Here is a 23,644-nt window from a genome sequence, read left to right on the forward strand (position 1 = left end):
TCGGCTCAGTTCTGGAGCTGTGTGCAGCACGGGTTTGCCTGCGGGCTGCAGTGGAACAGGGCTGGCTGCAGCCCTCAGGGAGCTCCTCGCAGAGCTGTGAGGTGGAAGATGGAAATGTGCCTCAGAAAGCAGTGGGTATTGTGCTGTCTGTGAGATTTTCTGCAGCCCGGAGTGACCCGATGCGATGGCAGGTTGGGGGGTCCCCCTTCCTGTTTCTGTTCCTGTGTTAGCTTACAGGAACGAGTGTATATTAAACAAAGGATAAACTTGCATAAGGGTATTTATCTCTCTCCGGGTAAAATCCATACTAAGACATGAAAGGTAAAAGCTGCATTAATTACTCAAGAGGGATTCAAAGCTCAGCAGTTTACTAGGATTGAAGGATTTATTGGAAAACAGTGGTTCTCATGTGTAACTCCAGGCAATAAACCTATTTAATTAAAGGCTTAATCTTCTAGTTGACATGTTTGCTACTGTTCCAGTAAAAAGCTTCATCTGTAGCCAGTTCTTGTAACTATACAAATAATAGTGGAATCCCTCATCTTTGTTCTTTTTATTTTTAACTGTTTAATTGTATTACGTTGGTTGTATCATAAATATTTAAAAGACTTCTGTGCTCTTTGAATCAAAAGCTTTACATGGCCCACATTCCAAATTACTTAAGTTCAGGCAGTGTATCCTTATGTCTTCCTTTTGCAAACTGAAGAATATTATTTGTTTATGTTTGCACTGACAATGTTAATCAGTACTGAGCAGCTGTTTTTTAAGAAATGTACCTGTTAAAGCTGAGTACGTGCAGGCATAGCTACATTGCAGTAGTGTCATTTCACATCAACTTACTCGAGTAAGTGTGAAATGGGAACTTTGAAAATAATTATTTTCTAAGATTTCATCTCAGTGCTTATTAGAAGTGTGTGTTGTATTGTGAAAGAAATGACGTGTTACCAGCAGAGGCATGGTGAGAATTGCTGGATGCCTGGATTACTGTGGTATGATCAGATGCAGTGATGGGACTAGTAAAATGTACGTAGCTGAGAAAGGAGAAAATGGGAGAAAAATATTGAAGTGAATAAAATAACATTCTGAAATTAGACCTAGTTCTTTCCTAATCCTGTTTCAGCAATTAAGAAATGTGATGTTTTTGTGTTTTTTAACTGTGTGCTTGTACATATATCCATGTATAATGCTTTTGTCCATTGCATATACAAAAACCACTCACATGCAGTGAAAATTACTGCTCCCCGTGACTTTCCCTTCTGGATCAAATTGTTACAAGCCCTGCGGTTGACAGTTGCAGCTCCTTAAAGCAATCTAACATTAATCGAGTCTTATCCTTCCCAGGTATAAATGAAGAATAAAATGTTGTTCTGTGGGGTAATATTGGAGAGAATGGTGAGGTTGTGACATTATTATAGACAGGTGTTGGTCATTGCTTGGAGCACAGCTTAATCCAATGTGCTGTCATCAAGTGGCATATTGTAACAGCGCCTTCCAACCCTTGCTGAGGTAGAACCTGAACTCTGATCTCTAATCCAGCAAATAACTTGTCTTTTAAAGTTCTGGTTTTGGACTACTTTCTTTGAATTGCATCTCTGACAGAAGTATTTGCTTTGCTTTCCTTTAGGTTGGGGCTCATCGGGAGGAAAGCGTCAGCCTCAACAGCAACCACGCAGTTCTTCCCAGTACAGTTTCTGCTCAGAGCACAGAACTAAATCACAAAACACAAGAGAGCTACCGAGGTAACTTTCAGCAGTACTGAATGCTGAACGGGGTCTGAAATGATCCAGAGCCAATGAGGGTTATAGATGGTGGTGAATGTGCATCAGTAGAGGGGATGTGAACATAAGTAAGATAGAGAAAAGAAAATTAACTTCAATTTTAGATCTGTAACAATACCACTGTTAGGGATCACTGCAGTAATTTGGAGGACATCCTCTTGTCAGCCCTGCCCTGCTGCTTGGTGCCTGGTTTCCATAGAAGGCCCTGCGTGTAGCTGCTGCCTTCTGCTTTCAGTGGATGTAACCTGCACCTCCAGGGCTGCAGTGAGCTGATGCCCATTTCAGTCAAGCCCGTAAAAGGAGGTGTCTCCACACAGTTATTTACAGTTCCTTTAATTTTCAGTCCAAAGGAGTAAGCTATAGGAAACAGAAGTCCACTTGTTCATCAGTGTGCCTGTGCCGTGTAGGGCTGTGCATGGCAGGTTTGGCCTAGGCCCAACCCTCTGTCACTGCAGCTATAGACCTGCCCTCAGATTTGCAACCCAGACCCGAGGTGCAAATTTTCGTACTTCGCAAAATGCCCTTCCATCTTCTACAGCGTCTTTTGGTGATTAGGCTGCTCTTGCTTAATTACGATCCCTTTACAACCCCATGACACGTATCCAAGTACAGCATTATTATTGGGGTTCATCTTTTGTTGCTGCTCACAGAATCATTAGGGCTGGATAAGACCACTCAGGTCATGCAGTCTGACCCTGACCCACCCCATGCTCCCTGACATTGTTCCTCAGCGCAGCATCTCCACGGTCCTTGAGCACCTCCATGGACAGTGACTCCACACCTCCCTGGGCAGCCCGTTCCAGAGCCTCACTGCTCTTTCTGAGAAGAAATTTTCCCAAGTATTCAGCCTGTTAGCAGATGTGGTTCTGTGTGTTGGGTTCCCAGAGTGCTGGCTGTGCTCTGGCCTGCCATCGCAGTGTCTGTGTGAGGTTACAGAGGTAGTGCCTGGCCCCGCGATGCTCACACGGATCTGTTTGTTCGCAGCACTGTCAGGTGGCTTGCAGAGCCAGTCTGTGGCTATAGGTCCAACAGAAATCAAGTCTGAGCATAAGGAGAAGGATGAAAATATACATGAGCCTCCCTCATCGGATGACATGAAATCAGATGATGAGTCCTCCCAAAAGGATATCAAGGTTTCATCTAGAGGAAGAACAAGGTGAGTTGCTGACATGAACGAGAATTTGTGCCTCATTAATGCTCTCCATCAGTTGGAGATTTTCTGTAAGTTTAATAAGTTTATTTCAAAGCCTTTGCATTGCCTCAGTGCATACATCAATAGGCAGCTGAAATACAAAGACAGTTTACAGTATGAGTATCTACTCATATACAGGATAGAAGTTTTTTTTCCTGGAAAGTCACCTGAAATTCCCAGGGATGCCCAGAGATGGCTATTGTGACAGACTAGAATGGAATGGCTTGGGTTGGAAGGGACCTCAGGGATCATCAAGTTCCAAAGAGTGCTTGAGACACAGCCTTTGTACTTCAAGTGGGAGCCAGTAGCGGTGGAGAGCCGTGTCTGGTGAACCAGGGGCTGCGGTGAATATGTTACATCCCTGCCATTTCCTCACCGTGGACAAAAGAAGTGGAATAAAATCAGGTGAAGTGCTGTTGGATCTGCCTGGTGGGTCTGACACGAGTACTGAAATTGGAGATAATGGCAAACAGTCAGAATTTTTAACTGCAGACAGTGCTATCGTACCAAAACACGCTTAATGATATTTACCATATTAATTTCAGTAGGGCAGAGGTTTCTGCAGAGTTTTAAGCTTAGTTGGACAGTCTTATACAGAAAGAAAAAAAAAAGTTATCAACTTAGTATAGTAATTATAAGTGAAATGATAAAAGCAACGATAAACATAAATATGTTTAGCTCTAAATTGGGTATTAAGGGAGGAAAAAAAAAGTTATAGAACTCACCAGGCAAATCTTTTAGCAACAGTAAACCTTCTGTAATGAGCACTTTTAATGGCAGTTTGTTGGAATGCCTTTATATTATAAGCTGATACATTGGAAACCAGCAAAAACTATTTGTTGAAAATGATTCATTCTTCATCTGAAGAGACAGCTGAGTGTCCCAGCAGTTGAAAGGTGTGTCAGAAGCTGAGTCGAGCAGCAGTCAGTGTTGCTTCCAAGGCAGCGCATTTCCTCTGCTCTGCCTAGAACTGCTGACAGTGTGTAGGCAGCGTTCTGTGGATATTCCTTAGGCAAAAGCCACTGAAGATTTTTTTAGAGAAGTGTGAGAGAGAACTGAAGCATCAATATCTAACCTTTTTTTATTATTATTTCATACATTCAATATGAAGTACAGTAAATAGGAAGATGTTTTAATTTCTGAGAGTGAGACTTCGGAACTAGTGGGGTGACTTGCTTGAATTATTAGTGATATTTTGATATACTTTTATTTATGCTTTCTTGCAGCAGTACTAATGAAGATGAGGATTTAAACCCAGAGCAGAAAATAGAAAGAGAAAAGGAGAGAAGAATGGCAAATAATGCCAGAGAGCGTTTGCGTGTACGAGACATTAACGAGGCGTTTAAAGAACTTGGCCGGATGTGTCAGCTGCATCTGAAGAGTGAGAAACCACAGACAAAACTGCTGATTCTTCACCAGGCTGTGGCAGTCATCCTCAGTCTGGAGCAGCAAGTGAGAGGTCAGTAGCCCATCCCTGTGCTGCAGCACTCAGCATGGAGCAGTGTGGGATAGCGCAGCGCACCGGTTGCCAAAAGCATTTGGCTTCTGCAGCTGTGTTACGAGCTTTTTAGGAGAAACAAGGAATTGCTTTTTAACAAAGGGGGCGGGGGGAGGAAGGGAGCGCTGGGTGTGTGCTCCCACCTTGTTCTTTCCTGTGCCGCACAGCGTTTTGTTACCACGTGCTCTAGGTGAATTAGTTAAGCCGTTGACACATCTTGCTTTTACAGTTCAGACAAGTGCTCGTTCAGTAGTACAGATGATGGAGCAAAACAAGAGATCTCATTGAGGATGAACCGCACACAACTGAGATATTAAATGTAGTGAGTTAACTGCATTTCCTCAGGTTTCTGCATTAAGTGTATTGTAGGGAGAAGGAGGAAACCTGCAGCTCTGTTATTTGAGTCTGGGTTCATTTTGCGTGTATTTTCTGTACCCCATTCCTTTGGATTTTTCCAGGTAAGAAATACATTTACTGATAGCTGCAGAAGGAAGAATTCTTTTTGCAGTTCACTTTCTTTTAAGGAGAGATGATTCCTCCAGGAATTGCATTTAGTTTTTCAGCTGTAGCATTCTTGTCTGTCAGAGAAGCTATTGAAGACTTTTAATCTCAATTTAAACCTAATTTCAAAGATGTGTATAAAATTCTGAGGCACCTCTGCCACTCACAAGCTGTCACTTAAGCTGGTGAGCATCCTCTTTCTTTGCTCCCTTGAGCTGTTAAATAACCATCTTCAGCATCTCTCTGCAAGTGCATTGAGAAGGGGAGTGTCTGTCAGATGTCGATGATGTCAGTGGTCATATTTACTTGAAGTGCTACATTTCTGAATCACTGATGCCACTGAATGACATCAATGTCTTATTTTTGTGTACCTTATTTTTACTTTATTTCCAAATTAGCTGCTTGCAGTGGAGCAAAGCAATTGTTAAAAGTCAGTGCAGAGTGACAAAGTGAGTGACCTAATGCAAGCTTTTATGTAAGGATAATGTGCAAAGGATTTTTGGACAGCTCTGCTGACCTATCTTGAAATAAATGCAGTATCTCCAGTCAGAATATTTGCAAGGCATATGCAGAAATTGGTGTTACTGTGCAGATCAGATAGCAGCTAATCTTAGCATTTCTGAGACTTCGACCTTGGGGTTTTTTTGAAAATGCTCTTCTGTCTCTGCAAGATGAGATTGACTGTTATGAAGTCAGAAGAACATCAATGGCTTTTAGTGGTTAAAAAACATCAAACAGGCTGTGTGAAAATGAAGGAAATCACTTTGGCTTTGGTCAGAGGCTGCTTCCAAAATGTAACACTGTTAGAAACCTTTTCCCTAAACATACTTGCAATTAATGTGGACTTACCCTGCAGACAGATTAAACTGAGGAATTTCCCTTCCTCGTGCATACGTCTCACCTTGTGCTCTACTTGCTGTGCATTGGAAGGCTGTGTTCCCTGCTTCATCTCACCCTGTTTTTCCTTGCACCATTCCGGTCTCCGTTAAGTATCCTGAAACTGAGTGACCACAGCTTTGTGTGGCATCCAGAGGAGCTTTAACCATTGTGTTATATAATGGCATCAACCATTTCTTCTCTGTTGGTAATGCATCTTCTCATGCTGTCATCGATGCTATTCAAAATGACACATTTCAGATGTTAAGCTTATAACTGTAAGCTAGAGGTTTTTTTAATCTCCATTTCTTAAATGACTCTAAATTAACTTCCTTTTGAAGTTTCTGCATAATTAAATCTTTCGTAAAACTTCAAGGCCAGCTACATTTGAACCTACATGAAACCTACAGAAAAGGTTCTCTGGTTCTAGTTCTCTAGTTAAGAGAAGTTAGCATTTGTTTCTGGGCAGACTCTGTGGGAGTGATGTTCCTTAGGAGTTCCAGCGGGAGGCTGTTGATAATGGTTTGGATGAAAACAGAATTAGCAAGTCTGTGCAGAACTGCCTGTCACATTAGCTAGGGAAGCACCCTGTAAAATGGACGTGGGTCAGCAAACTGTGGCTAACAGAGGGACTTTGTGCAGAGGAGGGCTAGAGGTTTTGAATGAGCTGCTGTTGCCTGGTCAGTTTCGGCAGTCTCTTCACAGTTAAAATTGTACCTGCAATCTTAAGGTGCAAAATAGGGTTGCTGATAGCTAGAAAAATGCCCCAGCATGTCGATTAAATTCAGTATGTACTGGGAAGAAAAACACTTCTTTCAGCTGACAGAATATATTACGTACCTTTTGTCTTTCTGGCCACTAAGATTTGTCTCTTACAGTCTAATTCATGAGAAGCCATTTTGAGGAACAGAAATGGTTGAGTTTTAGAACCTGTCAATTATTTGAAAACTAGATCCACATCTCCATCTATGAAGCTGAGTGGAGAAGTAGAAGCATGCTGCTGCAAGTGCTTCAACAGCCCACAGCTGGCAGTTACAAAGTACTGGCTTTACAATGGGACAGGAAATAGGGTAACAAATTCCTTTTGCTCTCTGTGGCTAAATCTGAAGAATATGATGATGGGTGCTGGATGATTTCACAGACTTGGTGTATAAAGAGAATTGCTGACTTTAGGAATTCTACCTCCTGCTCTCAGAGCAAGCTAATACTGAAGGTAAAGAAAGAAGCAGAAATGTTACTAAAAGCTGTGTGATGTCGGAAGGGTTGGTGTGACTTCAGCTATCAACGAAACTCAAAATTCTTCAATTTGTTACAAATTACGGGAAGTTTTTCTCGGTTTGTGTTTGTAGCAACTTTCTGTGACAGAGAGGCACTTCTTTGGCAGTGTTTTTGAAGGTGTATGTAGGCAGGAAGTAAGCTCTTTTTTTAAACACCAATTTAGGAGCTGCAGGGCTGGATTTTCAGCAGAGCCTGTCTGCAGCTTTAGGCACCTGTGCTTTAACATACGCCTTTAAGAACTCAGGGATGCTGCATAGCTATTTTTATTGCAGCGTCGATACTCCCTTTGGTGTCAGCCTATGGGATGTTAATTTTCTATTGCAGAACGAAACCTAAACCCTAAAGCAGCCTGCCTTAAGAGAAGGGAAGAAGAAAAAGTTTCTGCCGTATCGGCAGAGCCGCCAACACCACACCCAGGAAGCCACCCTGGCCTGAGTGAAACTACCAACCCTATGGGTCATATGTGAACACCAGCCAGGTAGGTCTCTTGTCTGGAGCGGGGTGCCTGGGGTGACGTTGGATCTGATTGTTGCATTCTGTTGGCTAACATTTGGAAGATGATCCGCTTATTCTAAGCTGTGGTGCTGCCTCTAGTATAAAGTTCTTGATGTTGCCAAGTACTTTCGTATTTCTGAGCACAAGCAAATTATGCAGGTTTGTGTAGTTCCATAATAATAATGAGATTAGAGTGAAATTTTCTTCTTTTGCATGTGTTTTTGTTTGTGGATAAAGCTCTTGGCTCAGGTGGCCTTCTTGGCGTGACATCAGAGGAGTAGTTAGCAGCTTGCTAGATAAGCCAAGAATAATAGAGATTGATTATATATACTTAAGTGGTCTAAATATCACTTGTTCATTTAAAAATCCACGTATTGCTTCCCAATGCTGGTAAAAGCAGCTAGAGATGCTTCTCATCTCACAGAGGTTTGCTGTCTGCCCTAAGGCTGTTCGTTTTAACTTGTATCTTCTGCCCAGCAGAGATTGCTAGCTCTTAATTCACAGTCTGTGTTAGTGAAGATAGGTAAGATTCAAAAAGCAGTGCGTGCAGCTTTGCAAGACAAACCAGTGTTTCCAAATGCTCCAAGCAGCGCAGTACAAGATAGTTCATGTAGAGCAGTACAGACAGTAAAGGTGTTTGGTGGTGCCTGTCTGTAGCAGCAGTGATCAAATTAGACACTGTCTCTTGCTTATTTTAGAAACAGGAATACACAGATCAAAGTCAAATCGAATTGCAGTTTCTTAGGTCTCAGCTTCACAGATAATGCTTCTTCTGTACCCAGAATCTAAACACGTCATTTTCCTGAGACTAAACCGTTCCATGCCACTAACCCCGAGAGGGCAGACCATTGTCAAGCTTTTATTTGTGGACATGTTTAATTCTTGCTAGTCTTGGCATCCTGGTTACTTTTTACAGCAGTTGCATACATTTTTAAAACCAAAATAAATTGTTGAACTGAAGAACTATGGTGAAGGTTGTTTTTAACTGCCTTTGCAATAGAAAAGAGAAAATAACGCCCTGTTTCTATACTTGTTTCTAGCAGGTGAAGATTTCAGTAACTACTCAGTTGTTGATGTAAATTTGGCTCATAGCAGACAGATGCTGGTGTTTGAGCAGGATGGAGATGCAGCTGCCCTGCCTCCCTGTTAGGAGGTTGGATGTTGTTAGTTTTTATGCAGTTTCTGCCTGTGCTGGATGTGCTCCAGGAAAAAAGATTTCAGGACCCCTCAGTATGATACTCTTCCGCACTTCATATCTGACTGAAAATGCCATAAATTCCAGTTCAGATCGGTTCAGTAATGTTGATATTATGCTTCTTACTGTTTCTTTTCCTAATATCTTTTTCTCCTCCCAAATTTCTTGCTAAAATTCCAGAATTATTGGTAGGATACACAGAAGGTGACCTTTCTTCACAAGGACACAGACAACTAACATTATATGAAGACACAAACCTGACAGGAGAAAACACTTGAAGCAAGAAACCCAAATGCAATCTTATGATCAAAGCTACTGGTCAACACCTGCATCAGGATTGAAGATAGAGGATCTTCAGATAGAATTTCAGCCCGTGAAATACTCTGAACATATCATTCTGTTGCAAGCAGTGTGTCGCTTCTGCACAATCAGAGACTGTTGTGATCTCTCCACTCATTGTGGAAGTTGCCTTGTGCCTAAACTGAATTGACAAATGCATTGTAACTACAAATTTTATTTATTGTTATGGAACTGTAAAGGTCTACATATAAAGGGAAAAGTTAACATGTTAAAAGCTGATACAATTTCAGCTGGATGCCAGCATTTATTAAAGCTGTTCACATTCAGAGAACAAAGCAGTGACAACCGTCGACCCGTAGCATTCCCAGCATACCTATTAGTGTCTTAAAAAAGGAAGGGAAAAGTCTTTTGTTGTCCTTTCCTCTCCTTTTGCCATATGACTAGTGTTTTCCACGCAATAGGAAAGTATTCCTTGGTATAGCTTTTTTTATGTTATTTTTGGTCTCTGGTAATCTGAACAGTTATGGTCATAGTTACCCTTCCATACTGAGCTCCGTGTTTCAGGCCGGTGAGGGGCCTCCTGAGCAGGCTCCACAGGAGCAGTGCTGTGACCATAACATTTCGTAGACTTAAAAATTGATTTTTATTTTCCCTCAGACTTTCCTCAAATGTTTTTTTTTCTAATTATAAACAAAACCTTTTTAGGCTTCTAGGCTTCATAGTAAAGCTTGTAACGTGAAGTGTAAATTGGGTGGGGAGAATCTACTTTGTTAGAGTTGCTTTGTTTTCCGAGCAGTAAGTACTACATATAGTACATGTAAAGTGTTAGCTGTACGTAAGCACAAAATGCATTAAAATACAAAGGAGATTTTTTTCAGGCTGTATTTTTGGTGAATGGTAAAATCCTCAATTCACCGTGGCAGGTAGTGTGATGACATAGCCACCAGTAAGGTGGGCTTATTTACCTAGTGGAATATAAGAGCAATGGTCACCAGTTTTTCCTTACTGTGTACATCAGTTATCTTGTCATTTTTGTATGGCTTGTCAGTGGAGAAAAATCAGTGTGAATCAAATGCAAACAAATGACCCCTCCCAAGCCATATTAACATTAAACCATTAAATGTTTCTCCACCAGAACAGTGTCCATAAGTATTCCTTTGTCACAAATGTGTTGAAATGGTTAAAATCCCTTTGAACTTCCATGGAAACTGTCTTCCACTGCAATGACCATGGGAGGAAACTTCCTAAGCCAAGGTTGTCTGAGCTATTGTTTATATAGTGCATCTTTCATTACTGGTAATTGGTTCACCGTACAAAACAGGAACAAAGCAGTACTTTTTCTGGAGTCGTTTAATTTGAAAGAACAAAAGCTGGATTGTTAAAATAAACTAATGAATTTAAGCTCACGTTTTCAATGGTTCCTAACAGAACAGTTTGTGAAAATAGTGGATTCATTTCTGTTACTTTAATTTGCATATACCATCAGATAACACCTGATTATATCTGTGGCCTTGTTCTTCATTTCAGTGTTTATTGGCTAAACAAATTTGTTGCTTATGACGTGTGAAAGTGATCACGTACCACTGCCTGGCCTTTTTCCTTCTAAGCTTGTTGTCTTTTTGGCTATATTAGACTTTGCAGTATGCCCAGAAGCTTTCCTTCATAAAATAGAAAGAAAAAAACATTTGGCTTATTTTTCACTGTAGCTAGTCTTTTATACAATAATCTTGTAAGAAAATTTCTTGAATTCTAAATATTACTCTTTCTAGATTTTTGAAATCGAAAAAGTTTTCAGTAAAAAGTTTCTTACTTTATTTTACTATATTAGGTAGTAAAAATGTAGGGTTATTTACCATAACCTGTTCATTAATATCAGAAATTTACAATAGCATTGTAAGACCATAGTAGGGTTCTAGCATACCGTGTAGTACCTATGGAGTATTGTAAGAGCTAATTGTCCGAGATGAATTGCTTCTCATCTTGTTCTCCAGTTTCCATTGTTGGTTTATTGCAGATTTGTACCCTGTGTCAAATTTCAAGGTATTGCTGATAAACCTTTCCAACCAGCAGCGAGAAGTTCAAAAACTTTCTGTCAATGTAACAGAAAACACTATGTATATAACATTTATGTAGCAATAAATGTGCCATCTTTTTTTAACATGGTAAATCAGTGAGTTTTTTAAATTTCTCTCTTGTAGGTACTGTGTTGCTTGAAAAGCACTGGCAAAACAGCTTCTGCCTTTCTGCAAGCAGAACGTAGCATACATTCTCAAAGCAGGCTCAAGGGGCCGGTGCAGAAATCCCTGCTGAGGAGGAGCGCCTCGTCTGCCCTCCTGCTGGATGCGGAAGGAATTGCAGAGGCCAGCAGCAGTCGAGCAGAGGCCGCTCCCCATAAGCACCGCCCTGCTGCTGCGTCTTGAGCCTTTCCTTTGCTGTCCCTAAGACACGCTTGTAACATCTACGCTCCTGTGTACTGCAGTTCATGGTGCTGAGTTACTGTGAATTAACTGGTGCACCTGTGCGTGTTTTGTGGAAAAACAACGTCCATGGCTTAAGCTTGAATTGAAAACGTGGACAGTTTTTCTTCTTGCAAGTGTGAATGAAAGAAAATGGAAGTACACAGTTTTCAAATCATACTAAGGCAGCAGTGAAGTCTTCACGTCTAATTCATAACTGCTTAAGCCAAAAGCCCCACAAAACAAGCAGACTTCAAATCTGTTTTCTTTAACTCTACTCTAAGGAAAATATCCCTGCAAAAGCACACAGCGAAAAAGGCAAACAGATGCCATGTATGTCAGTGAGGTGGCGTTTGCCGCGCAGTGTGGCTGCTGTGTGCGGCCTTGTTTCCAACTCCTAGTTCTGCCTGTTCCTGTGCAGTGATTAAGTTCTAGTTTATGCTTGTCAGTGTGGTTTTACTGGTGAGTTTTCTGATGTGGCAGTGCTTCTACAGAGAACTTTCTAACATGGTCTGACCACGTGAGACTCAGCCATGTAAGTACGTGTTTTAGTTGTTAACCTCTGTTAGGAGCTGTGGTGCCTTGGTGCCTTCCCAGCTGAATCTAGAGTTCTAAATTCTAAGTTACTCCATTACTAATTTTAAATCCAGCCTTTGAGCGCGCAATCACTCTTGTTCTCTTTTTGAATGAGTCCCGTAAGTTTTAATGTACTTCAGAGAGGAAAACGGCATTTTCCCCTTTGTCTTTTCCATGCTTTTGCTGTCCTGTTCACATCACTTTCTGATCACCAGTCTTTCATTTTTGTTTTGTTCTACATTTCCGTTTTTTCTGTTTTACTACTTGCTTTTTTCCTATTTTGTTGTTTTTTGTGGAAAGGCACATAGGACACCCTTAGCAGATAACATTCTGCTGCTAGAAAACTGAGCACCTGAAATACTGTGTGAAAATTTTTGTATGAACTGAAAGCGTTGAGACAATCTTAAAATGGAGGCCATCTTTCTTTCTCTAGCATTGGGTAGATTCTATTTAAAAAAGCAATTCTGGGTGTTTTATGGAAGAGTTAAAATTTCCCCCATTAATTGTGGCAAAACAAGTGGCAGCAGTCTCTGAAAGACAATTCAAATCCTGGAAAGCAAAGTTTGCCTTTGCAGAGGGCTGCCCTGCAGAGAGGAGCCTTCTGCTGCCCACCTGCCCACCCTGCAGAGAGGAGCCCTGCCTTCTGCTGCCCACCTGTCCTGTGTGGTGGGACAGTGCTGGTGAAGAGATACTGCAGCCTGCAGAGAATGGGATGTGGCAGAAAGGGGGAAAGTTGTGCAGTTAGGAGGCTGCACCAATCCTTTTTTCTCTTCGCTGTGGAAGAGCAGTCAGGTGCCATTTGCAGAGAGCATTCTGTACCATTACAACATTTGTTTTTCTGAATGGTTAATCCCCCATCAGCATGGATGCCATAGCAAGATCATACGAGTTTATCCCCTTGTGCAAACATGATATACCGTTGGAGTGATATCCCAAGCAACTCCATGTGCATGGTCAGAATGACATCGGCTGGTTAGATGTTTGATTGCAGCCACCTGGGAATGTTTGTATTGGACATAAACTGCACAGACCAGGCCTAAGTCTCTCCATAACTGCAGTCATCTGTGTTGTAAAGAGAATCTCTGTCAATGCTCCTAATCTCAACTTTTCAAACTTTCTAAAGCGCTTGACGGCATCTGTTAAATAAGAACTGATTAAAAAAAAATCAGAAAAAAGTGATATCAAATATAAAATCTGATAGAAATCTGAAAATGTTGCTCAGAACTGATCCTGGAGGGCAGATCTGTGAGAAAGTCAGTGGCAGTGCTGAGTATTTTGGCATTCTGGTTATTTCAGGTAAACCGGAGAGATGAGAACATCAAAGCCATTTCATTTTGTAGAGAGATCCACTCTGTTTTTAACAGTGCCTCCTAAATGCATGGAGACAAAAGGAACATAACGTAGGCTACGTCCGCAGGAATGATAGCTGCTGCTAGAAGTGATTGAACAGATGAGAGAATAATTTGCAGTATAGCTCAAAATTCTACATTCACCGACATTAGACGCAGAGCTGGAAAAGCACAAGACATACCTACGCAGGTCACAGATGGAACAAATTCTACTCCTTTCATCTTCCACTCAACGCTCTGAGATATTAAGATCAACTTGTTTAGGAAAGCTCAACAATCCAGCTCTTAAAAAAAAAAAAAAGGAAATGGACATGATAGTAAACCTGTGTGGAAAACAAATTCATCAGTTTCTTGCTAATCTGATAAGGTGGATTTTTGGTACAACTCATGCAATAGCATGCTGAGGCCCTTTCTGTCTGCCCTTCCTATATTTTAATGGCTAAGGAAGACTTGGGGAATGCCAGAGCACACTGGTCTAGATTACTTGTGTACATCCATTAAGTTCAGTGGTTTGTTATGCTTGTAGAAGTTGAGACATAATTGTGCATTAGTGCACATCTTCTCTATCCAGCTTGCAAAGAGGAAGAGGAAATATTGGTGGTAGAAAAGTAGCTTAGTCTTTAATACTCAAATATGACCAAAGAAATTTGATCAATATTAATGACTCTGTAGTAAACATAAAAATCAGTTATCCACACCAAAATTATAAATTCATCTGTGGACTGAGATGTCAGTGAAAGAGCATTTCTCAGCCTTTTATTCCCCAGCACCCACAGATGAGCAGATAAACTACTGGAAGCACCAGCTTATCAGAAGCAACCACTGGTCATATTTTGTATGTTTCTTAGGCACCAAGTAACCAAAACGTTCAATAACTGATTGTTTGTTTCGATCCTGACTTCCAATCGACTGCATCTCAAAGATGAACATTGGTGAGACTAGTCCTGTGCCGCTCGATGCTGTTCAAATGCTTTTACTTTCCTGACTACCAGCTTTGGTTTCTTCTTTCTGTATTTGAAAAAGATTTTAAATGAATTTCACAAAAAAAAAAAAAAAAAAAGACATTTTGTCCCCTTACTATTGGCTTAATTTTGTTTGTTGCATAAGGTGTGGCAAAGTACTCCCGAATGACATTCTCTGAATATTGAAAAAACCTGCTTCCAAGATCAGATTACTCCCTGAGGACATTTGTTGGCTTGATATTTACTGTGTGGGCCCCATTCGCTCAGACTAAAATCTTAGCGTGCAAGAACAAAAAGTCCTCATCTCAAAAAATTTGGAGCATATTTTGAAATGTCATTGGAACAGTCAGTGGACACCTGCAAAAGCTGAAAAGTGTATCACAGTACTGTCTTCTAAAGGTGACAAGGAAAGGAAGCAAGTCTTGTGGGTATGAGTAAAAGGTGTGTTAGGACAGCACCTAGCAGAAGAGAGCTCACATTTTAACTGATCTTCTGCATGATAGAAACATAAATGCTAATGTATCTAGCAGTGAATATAAGAGAGCACGTTAATCCTTAACGCTACCTAATTAATTAAGACAGGTGCCCACAGTTTTCATTTAAAGTCTGTTGGCTGTTTCTAGCTTTAAAAGGGTAATGCTAAAGTAAATGTCCATTGATTTGTTGTTCCGTATACGGAAGTATAACAAGTATGTCAATAAAGCTCTCACTATTTTGGATGTAAATACAGATACTGTATTTGTGGGAGCATCAGGGGGTATCAGCAAAACAGTGAAACAAATAAGGGTGGATCTGTTACACTTTACTGTCTGTTCTGGCTTGGCTATTTTACATGTCCAGGACAACTGATGAAAACCACAACTGCAACTGCTTTAATACTGCTATTTCTGTAACAGCTGACTTTTAACTGTAAGGCTGTGCAAACAGAGCTTTCACTACATACTTCCATAGGTCTTCCTGAACCACCACTCTCATTCAGTCTGTCCTGCCCTGCCTCCCTCCGGTTTCCATTGCCTGAGATGCAGCCTCCAAACTACACTGCTTACAAGAAAGCTTCAAACTTTCAGGTTCCAAGCACCTGCCTCTGCTACTTGCAAAACTTAAAAGATTTCAGCCCAAATTCTGATCAGTTCCCATGTGTAAATTCTGTGTTGTAATAGGTGCTAAAAGCAGAAGCTGCATCTGGAAAGCAAGAGGCAACTCGTGTACCCATCTCTAAAGGTACAGGTACAGATGCTATGCCAAGACACAAATTAAGTCATCTGGAGTTATTCTGGTTGTTTCACTGTTGGACTGTGCAGCTGTATGCCCCTCTTACTGTCAGCTGTCCTCTCTCTCTTTCCTACTCGTGCTCACACATGGTGAGCTTCATACACCCTGCCATAAATCAATTCCTGTATTCTTTGAGGTATCTGCTTCCTTCCTTTTCCCAAATACAAATGGCAAAGGATTGGCAATAATCTGGGAAAAAGAATAAGATAATGTAGCCCACATTTGTTTTAAATTTATTTCACTTTTTTTTTTTTTTTTTTTTTTTTTTTTTTTTTTTTAATGCTTAAGCCCCATATGGAACAACGAGAAGGACATCTGAAGGAATTTTCATCTCAGATCTGAGTTGCTGCACTACAGCCATGTTATTCTTCCCTTCTGTACGTTTGCTACAGTAATTCTTCAGCACCCCATCCCATTAAAATCCCCTCTGCCCAAGGGCCCTTAATCCCAGGAGGACATATACACAGTTTATGCCCTTCTCATTTCAGTGGGCATACTTCTCTATATTGTACTTAGTTCATATTATTTCTTCATAGGCCAGAAATCTGAAGCTTACAGATCTGTCTGTGCATTCTCAGTTCACAAGGTAAGGTTATGTGCAACCGGAAGGTCAAATTATTAAGCCTCACTGCTGCTTTTTTATTAGACAATTGGAGGTAGAAATTCCAATATAAAAACCTACTTCTCTGTGAGTAAAGCAAAAGTAGTGCTTGAAAGCAGGGTGGGTGTGGGAAAGTAAGTACATTGCATCTGTGACTTTATAAAGTGATTTGGAGACATCCATTTTGCAACCATTGGGAAGAAATGAAGAAACTGGGTGGGTGGTGTAAAAGAGAGGAAACTGTGAAGAACAAATGTTTAACTGCATTCAATTGTAAACACAGTGATAGTCAGTAAACAGCCTCTCTGAAGAGAGTAATTAATAGGGACATGTGAAGAGATGGAAAAGAAGATGTATCCCTCTACATCTGACATCAAAGGGCTGGCTGGACAGTGAGAAATTAAGCATACCCCAAGGAGGCCACACAGCTGAGTGCATGCTCAGTGAAGGAACATTATGAGCTAGAAAAAAAGGAGGAATGAGGAGGTAAGACAGGCACTGAGAAAGGAGTTGTAAAATAACAAAGGAGGGGGCAACTTGCTCTGCAAGAAAGGGAGCAGCAGTAGAGAGCAGGGAGGTCTAAGCAGGTCACCTCTCTCTGTGGAGGGGTCAAGTTGCAGAGTTTTGCAAGGCTGTTGAGTGATAAGATAGCACAGTAGGTAGCCATGAAAATAAGATAAGAGAACTGAGGAGGGAGGAGGCACTGACATAAATGGTGCTTCACTCTGGTTCCCCTGCCTCGTGCTACATCTGAAAGCAGAAAACTGGGGCTGTTGGCCCGTTTGACAGGAATGGCGATAAAAATAAATCATATCCTCTGTTTCCAGAACAGACAGATGTTTCCAAAAGAGTGGGGGAAGGGCACTTCTGTACAGGGAGGAAAGGTACTTACAGAATCCAAAATTCATTGTCTGCTCTCTATAAGGTGGTGTCATGACTAACTCAGTACTGTACGTACTCAGCTCCAAAAGGGGATTTGGAAGTTTCCAAATGGGAACGGCTGCTTTCACAAATGTTCAGCTGAAAGAGAAATCCAAGCTCAGAATGAAGGAAGCGTTCTTTTTGTCCCTCAAAAAGCACACGTGAAGCTGAGAAGAACTAATCAGAGAACCTGAGGCCAAAGAGTTTGAGATTCCCAGTGTCCTGGGTGGTCTTTACTGTTAAATTCTATTAGTGTCATCTGTGAAAAATGGTTTCCTTCAAAACCTAATTGAAAGTGGGGTAGGAAAGACTTTCCCAGCTATTCTGATTTACAGTCTAGCATGAGCAAAAAAGATGTATGTTAACAGTATTTTTTTGATCTGAAGTTGCAGATCAGGTACTCCCAATTTGTACAGAGATGTAAGAAATGGTCAGTTCCTATTTGAGTTCCTTGGACATGCCTTTTTGCTGTATAAGCAGCTTTAGTGAGATTAACTAACCTCTGTCAGACACAGCACTAAAAGAGTGAGAAACCTATAATAAAGGCTGGAACCAGAAGCATCTAATGCACAGCATATCCTGTCTTCTTGCAAGAGCTCTCCTCTTGGGTTTGATACGTGCTGTGGGGATCTGAGAAAATTGAGAATTGCTGTGATTTCTCTAATCCTTTTGGCAGATGTATACCTGCAGGTGACACATAGAGGGAAAACGTATCTTTTAACATACAGAGATCACAACTGTAGGTCACACAAAGCAGGGAATTACTTTGCATCTTCACTATCCATCCTGTGTTTAGAACTATGCAATTGCCTTGTTAGTCATTTTCTATCACCCTCCTGCTGAGACAGCAGTTCAGGTTCTTTCTTTAGCAATACACTGCAGACTAAGCTCTCAGTTCCTCATGAACAGGGAACCCAAAAGGGGCTCAGTACTTACGGATCTAGAATAAATACACCATTATTCTTACCTGGATTATTTGTTTCATACCACTAGTTATTTTTCCAGCTTTTACATATGACTAATGGCATTTTTGGAGGGTCAGACATTCCAAAGTTGCCTACTCTAGGGAAGAAACTTCATGTTTCAGCAACTGCAAAATGTTGGCTGCAGTTACTGCAAAGAATGGAATTGCAATTAAGTCTTCTACAGTCTTTACAGGCATGCCTGAAAAACAAAATATCAGTACTACAGTTCTAAGAGGTCAGTAAGGCACTGTTCTTTGCTGACAGACTACAGACTGTGCATGCCTCAATACTCCCACTTACTGGGCTGGTAGAGATAATGTTTATTGTGCAGCAGAACAGCTTCACTTTTAGGGCAGGGGTGTTGCCTCTGCAGTTCTTTGGAATCCTCTTTGCCGGAAAGCAGCCCTGTATTATCCTCCAGAGATCAGCCAGGGCTGGTCTCCCATCTGTTCAAGGATCTGCACCTGTTTTTCATTTTTACCAATAGTGGCCACATGGCCTAAGACTGTGAGGGAATACAAAGAAGAAAATTAATGTGTAGCTGAGGCACTGAAGTTGGGCTCAGAATCTCTGAGTTCAAATTCTGACAGTGCTCTATAACCTCAGTAAGTTCTTTAATTTCTGACAGCCTTAACTTCATCTGTAAAAGAGAGAAGGGAATGATTATTATACTTCCTTCCAGGTTTTTTGTTTGTTTGTTTGTTTATTTTAAAGAAATTGTAGATAAGTTGTTCTTTCCTCTTGCTTGTATTTCACCTAGTTCAAAAGACTTTGCAGAAGTAGAAGCTCTATAAAAGACATCAGTGACAATTACAAAGACCAAGCACATCTCCCATCCATTTCCTTAGCACTCTGAAAAATAGAAAGGAATTTCTTTAGAAAAGTTTCTCTATTTCTTCCCGTGTAAATGACAGTATCCTTTAGACACTGCTCCAGTAGTGCAGAAATGCCCTAAGAGTATTTTGAGTGTTTGTGTGCAATTGCAGTATGTGGAACCTGTCATTCTTTGTTAATCTGAAGCTGAGTCATATTCTAGCTGCAGAATCATGTTCAGCTTTGGAGACATACAAGGGCAGCATACACATCAATTCCACGCCTCTCTCATGTCTTGGGCTGAATAGTCCTTAAATTTGACATTGTACATTTCTTTGTGTTCCTTGCTCTTGAAAAAGTTCTTGCCCTTTCTCCCTGTTCATGTTATTTATTGCTTCATCAACCAACTCTGTGTTTACACTCCAGTACAACAATTTGGCTGCAGCTTGTGTTGACAGCCTGTAGATTGCTTTAGATGAAATAAAGAGGGTAACTGTCAGGTGCTATGAAAGTTCTTAGCAGCATGTGGTAATACAATGAAAACTGGGGACATGCTGACCTTGCTGAACATTGTAGGTTTCTCTAAGTGTCTCTTAAAGAGCTCAGTGTCAGAGATCCTTGCAAGTCAGTCCTGAATTCCCAACCCAAGCTCCACTTACATGAAGTATATTCTCACAATTTTTCTGACCTAGCTGGGGATTTAGTTGATTGTAACTGTTCTCAGAGCTGCTTTTCACCTTGAGCTTCACTCAGCTTCTATTGAAAGCTGCTGGGATTTGTCATTGAATTCAATGGAATTAAGCTCAGGCCTTTATCAGAAAGTTTGTTTTTTGCTGAAAGTTTGATTTCCATGTGATATATCTGAAAGCTTTCGATTATCGCACTGCCTTTGAAATGGGAAATTGACAAACTGTTATCTCTGGGAGCTTGTCAGGTTGGTTGCATTGGATCATAGGTAAATTCATGCCGAGAGGTTGCTATTGAATTCTTTATGTTTGATCCTAGGTGATTTCTTTTTCTTTCCATCATATTGCTCCTTTCCTTATTGAATAATTCCTTTACTCCTTACCCGTTAACTCCTTTGTAGGTAAGAGATGTGGGATTAGGCATTTGCCCTTTGCAAAAGACGTGGATTAGATGTAAAACTCTCTTATGCCCTTCTAAACATCTTTAGCTCCTGCTACATAAGATATAAGGCAGTACTGAACTCTGGTGTGAATTCAGTTATGAAATACATAGTCGATGATGATTCCAGTACCAGCCACTAGTGGTCATCTGTAACTGAGTGCCATGTTAACCATTCAGCTATTGACTAGGAGTCAGCTACTAATTTAGATTGTGGTTTATCTTCCTCTGCCAATCCTAGTACGAAGGGGAACATTTAGCCCTCTTGTACTTGGCTCTTGGTATTACTGCAGGCCAGTCTTCCTGCTTTTCATTTATGTAGTTTCAGATATTTTACTTCCTGCTGCATCCAGGAACTAAGCAGGCATCATCAGACTGTAAAAAGTTAATGTGGGAGTAGGGAATGCATGGATGAATGCATGCAGGGATAGACTCAGGAAAAATGTGAATGTTAGAGTGGCATCAAAATATAGCTGCTAATTTAGCACAGGAAGTGGGAGGGGAGAGACAGCCTCCCAGACTGCAGGGAATATATGAATTAGGTGTAGTAGCAGTATATGATGGTGTCTTTTCAAGTGTACTAAATTCTGATTTTTTTTTTCTTTAAAAACTCTAAGGTGCTTCAAACACAAAAGCTAGATGATAATAAAATATAGATAATGAACTCCTCAAATTATGCATCCAAGAAGAGCATACATTTATGGTTAGGGTTCAGGATGTGAAAGGGTGTAGGATTAGATGCAATCACAGGTTCATCCTATGGCTTTAAACAGAAGTGAGAAGTTATATTTACTTTTCTTCCTTCTGCCTGGCCTGGCCTTGCCCATCTGTATTTGGAGGCCTTTCTTTATGTTGCTTTAATTACAAGATATCAGTAGTCTAGTATTAGATATGGAGGTTGGTGGCTCTGTATGCAGTTGGAGCTTGATGATCCTTGAAGTCTCTTCCAACCCAAGCTATTCTGTGATTCTATGATACAAGTATGTGTCACATATTCAGATGAAGGAGAGAAAATCTGTACACTGTTGTAATAAGATTTCTTTTAAACAGGTTAGATTATCTGAAGTTTTCATTCCTCTGATTATACTTTGCTATGTTTGCTATGTTATCCTGTATTTTTTAACTTGTTTTGATAAGGAAAACAAATTTGGAAACTCTGGCAACCAGAGTGTTATGTAACTAACGAATCTCTGCACTTCCAAAAGATTTTGGATTTATAATAAAATCTCTTCATGTTAAATAACAACCTGTGACTGCACACAGGTTTAACATTTATGTAGTTGTTTCTATCAAATTGTCTTTCTTATCTCTATTAAATTAAATGAAAAATATAATGATTTTTAAATCAACTGATCTAAACAGTAGGCAAGTATGAGGAAGATCTGCTAGATAATCAGGGGGACTTTACTGTCCCTTATCCCTTTCCCAAAACTCTTCTTTCAGTGGAAGAAGTTAGGTCATTTGTTTTGGGTTTCTAGGCATCAAGTAGCTCAGTTTGAGATATTGCTCCATGTGAAGAATGCAGGAGCCCAACATTCCTCATGACATGCCAGACAGTTGTGAAGGATCTTCCAAATGTAAGATTTATGGTATATAAATAAAAGAACAGATATCCATGAATCTTTAATTTTCACCCACTGTCAGGAACAGAACACCATAAATCTAATTGTTTACTGGGAACCTACTTTTTTTCCTCAAATTAAAATCTACTGGTTAGATTGCTTTGCACCTGAGTTTATCTTTTTTTATTCTTTTCCTGACATTTCCAATGGGAATGAGCAGGTATCTCACATGACCCACAGTTCAGTACTCTGGCCAGCAGAGACATTAATGATAATTCATTTTTACCTTCTGCAAGTACCTCTTAAAGTTATTGCATAAGTCCACTTCAGCGGAACCAAAACAGAGTGGTTAGAACTCAAGATTGATTTTACTACATCAAATTATGGAAAGCCCACTGCAGTACAAGGTTGCTTTTCCTCAATGTTTAAAATGCATTTGTCATCTCTTATCTGAATTCGGTTGGCTGTTGCTTAATGTCACTGGATGTTGCTTTTCCTTCTCTTATTCCTACTGTTAAACTAAACATCTCTATGGCATCTGCTTGTAGATCCTTATGTGCTGCAGTCAACTTTTTACTTTTTCTTCTTAACCATCTTCAATCAAGTAAGTATTTCACATTTTCATTCTCAACTCTAGTATTTGCACTTTCATGGTTTGGCTTATACCACTGTATAATCACCAAGCTATTTTTAAATGCTGTGCAGCAAAGTGATTTTTTTGTTTTTCTTTAGCTATGTGCATTTGTATTTTCAATCTATTTTATCAAAGTGATCACAAGCAATTAGTTTTCCTGCTTTTGGAAAAACTCATAGTAAAATTAAGCCCTGGATGGGAAGACATTTGACAGAAATTTGTAAACTTTTTTTTTTTTTGGTATATAAAATGCTGCTGTAACATTTGCTTTCCTGGTCTTGTTCTTTATTTACTGCAGTCTTTGACATCTGTCCTTGTCTCTTTTCATCAAATATTTATCTGCAGCAGCTGAAAGAGCCTCATTTGTTTTAATTAAAAATAAGACCACCAAGCTGGGATCACTTCCTCAGCTCTTCCATGGTTTGCAGAGACAGACAGTAGATCTTGTGAGGTTTTCCTGAGGGTGGCCCATTGACAGGCTTTCCTCCTCTCCTTGCATCTTTCTTCTTTGCACAGTGTTTATTTTTGGATAGAGAAATGTAATCAGAGCCACATTCTGAACAAAGAAACATTTTACAGTTAACGTGCATGAGAAAGAAGGAAGATCATGTTGTGTTTTGTTTGGTATTACATTGTAAGAAACTGTTTTCTAATTTGTGGTTTCTGGAATGCCACAGAAATATAGGAATTGTCACAGCAATAAAACCTCCAGTTTAGCTTGCAGGCATGTAGGCAGCAGGCATATAAGAAAATAATGCTGAAATTCTACTGAGGATGGTTGAAATATATTTTTCTTACATTTTTCCTTATCTGATAATACCTGCCTCATGATTTTTCTTTAATTCTTCAGTGTTGACTTAACTAGAAGAAAAAAAGCATAGAACAAAGAAGCAAATTAAAATAGCTCATGTCTAAGGTTAATGCTCTTAGGTCATGGTAAAAGCTGATGCCTTTTGAAAGTTCTAGAGCAACCTGTGGTGTTCGGGACATTATTTTTACTCTTGACTTCTGGTGATGGGACATGACTTCTGGTCTTTCTTGGGTTCTCAATTAAATTGCACTGCAACATTGACCTTTCTCAGTCATCTTGATTGCCTTTGTTCTTGGTATTATAGTTACAATATTGTACTACAACTTTCAGATCTAAGATCTTGATATTGACAGAAAGAAGAAATAACAACTAGGAATCAGAATTTAATCCTTTCCTTGCAAGATACTGAGACAGGAGACAGCATCATAGTTTAGTTGACTGCACAATAGAGCCATTCAGGAAACTAGATTTTACTTCCACCTCT

General features: G+C 40.2%; 1 protein-coding gene and 1 long non-coding RNA gene across 5 annotated transcripts in view; one reads left to right on the plus strand and one right to left on the minus strand.

Annotated features, from left to right (window-relative positions):
• TCF12 (transcription factor 12) overlaps nucleotides 1-11,271 on the plus strand; it is a 151,891-nt gene extending 140,620 nt beyond the window's left edge. For 3 of the 4 annotated variants that reach the window (XM_048955773.1, XM_048955774.1, XM_048955775.1), the window contains 5 exons: nucleotides 1,625-1,739; nucleotides 2,763-2,934; nucleotides 4,200-4,429; nucleotides 7,448-7,601; nucleotides 8,994-11,271. In XM_048955773.1, coding sequence (XP_048811730.1) covers nucleotides 1,625-1,739; nucleotides 2,763-2,934; nucleotides 4,200-4,429; nucleotides 7,448-7,590 — 660 coding nt within the window. In that variant the 3' untranslated portion in view covers nucleotides 7,591-7,601; nucleotides 8,994-11,271. Of the gene's footprint in view, nucleotides 1-1,624; nucleotides 1,740-2,762; nucleotides 2,935-4,196; nucleotides 4,430-7,447; nucleotides 7,602-8,993 lie in introns of all 4 variants that reach the window. The other variant, XM_048955772.1, reaches the window with a different exon arrangement.
• LOC125698006 (uncharacterized) overlaps nucleotides 9,687-23,644 on the minus strand; it is a 36,089-nt gene continuing 22,131 nt past the window's right edge. Inside the window, exon 3 of the long non-coding RNA XR_007379038.1 lies at nucleotides 9,687-13,778. This is a non-coding gene — a long non-coding RNA (uncharacterized LOC125698006). The remainder of the gene's footprint in view (nucleotides 13,779-23,644) is intronic.

Source organism: Lagopus muta, chromosome 10 (genome assembly GCF_023343835.1).
Source record: "Lagopus muta isolate bLagMut1 chromosome 10, bLagMut1 primary, whole genome shotgun sequence".
Lineage (NCBI taxonomy): Eukaryota > Metazoa > Chordata > Aves > Galliformes > Phasianidae > Lagopus > Lagopus muta.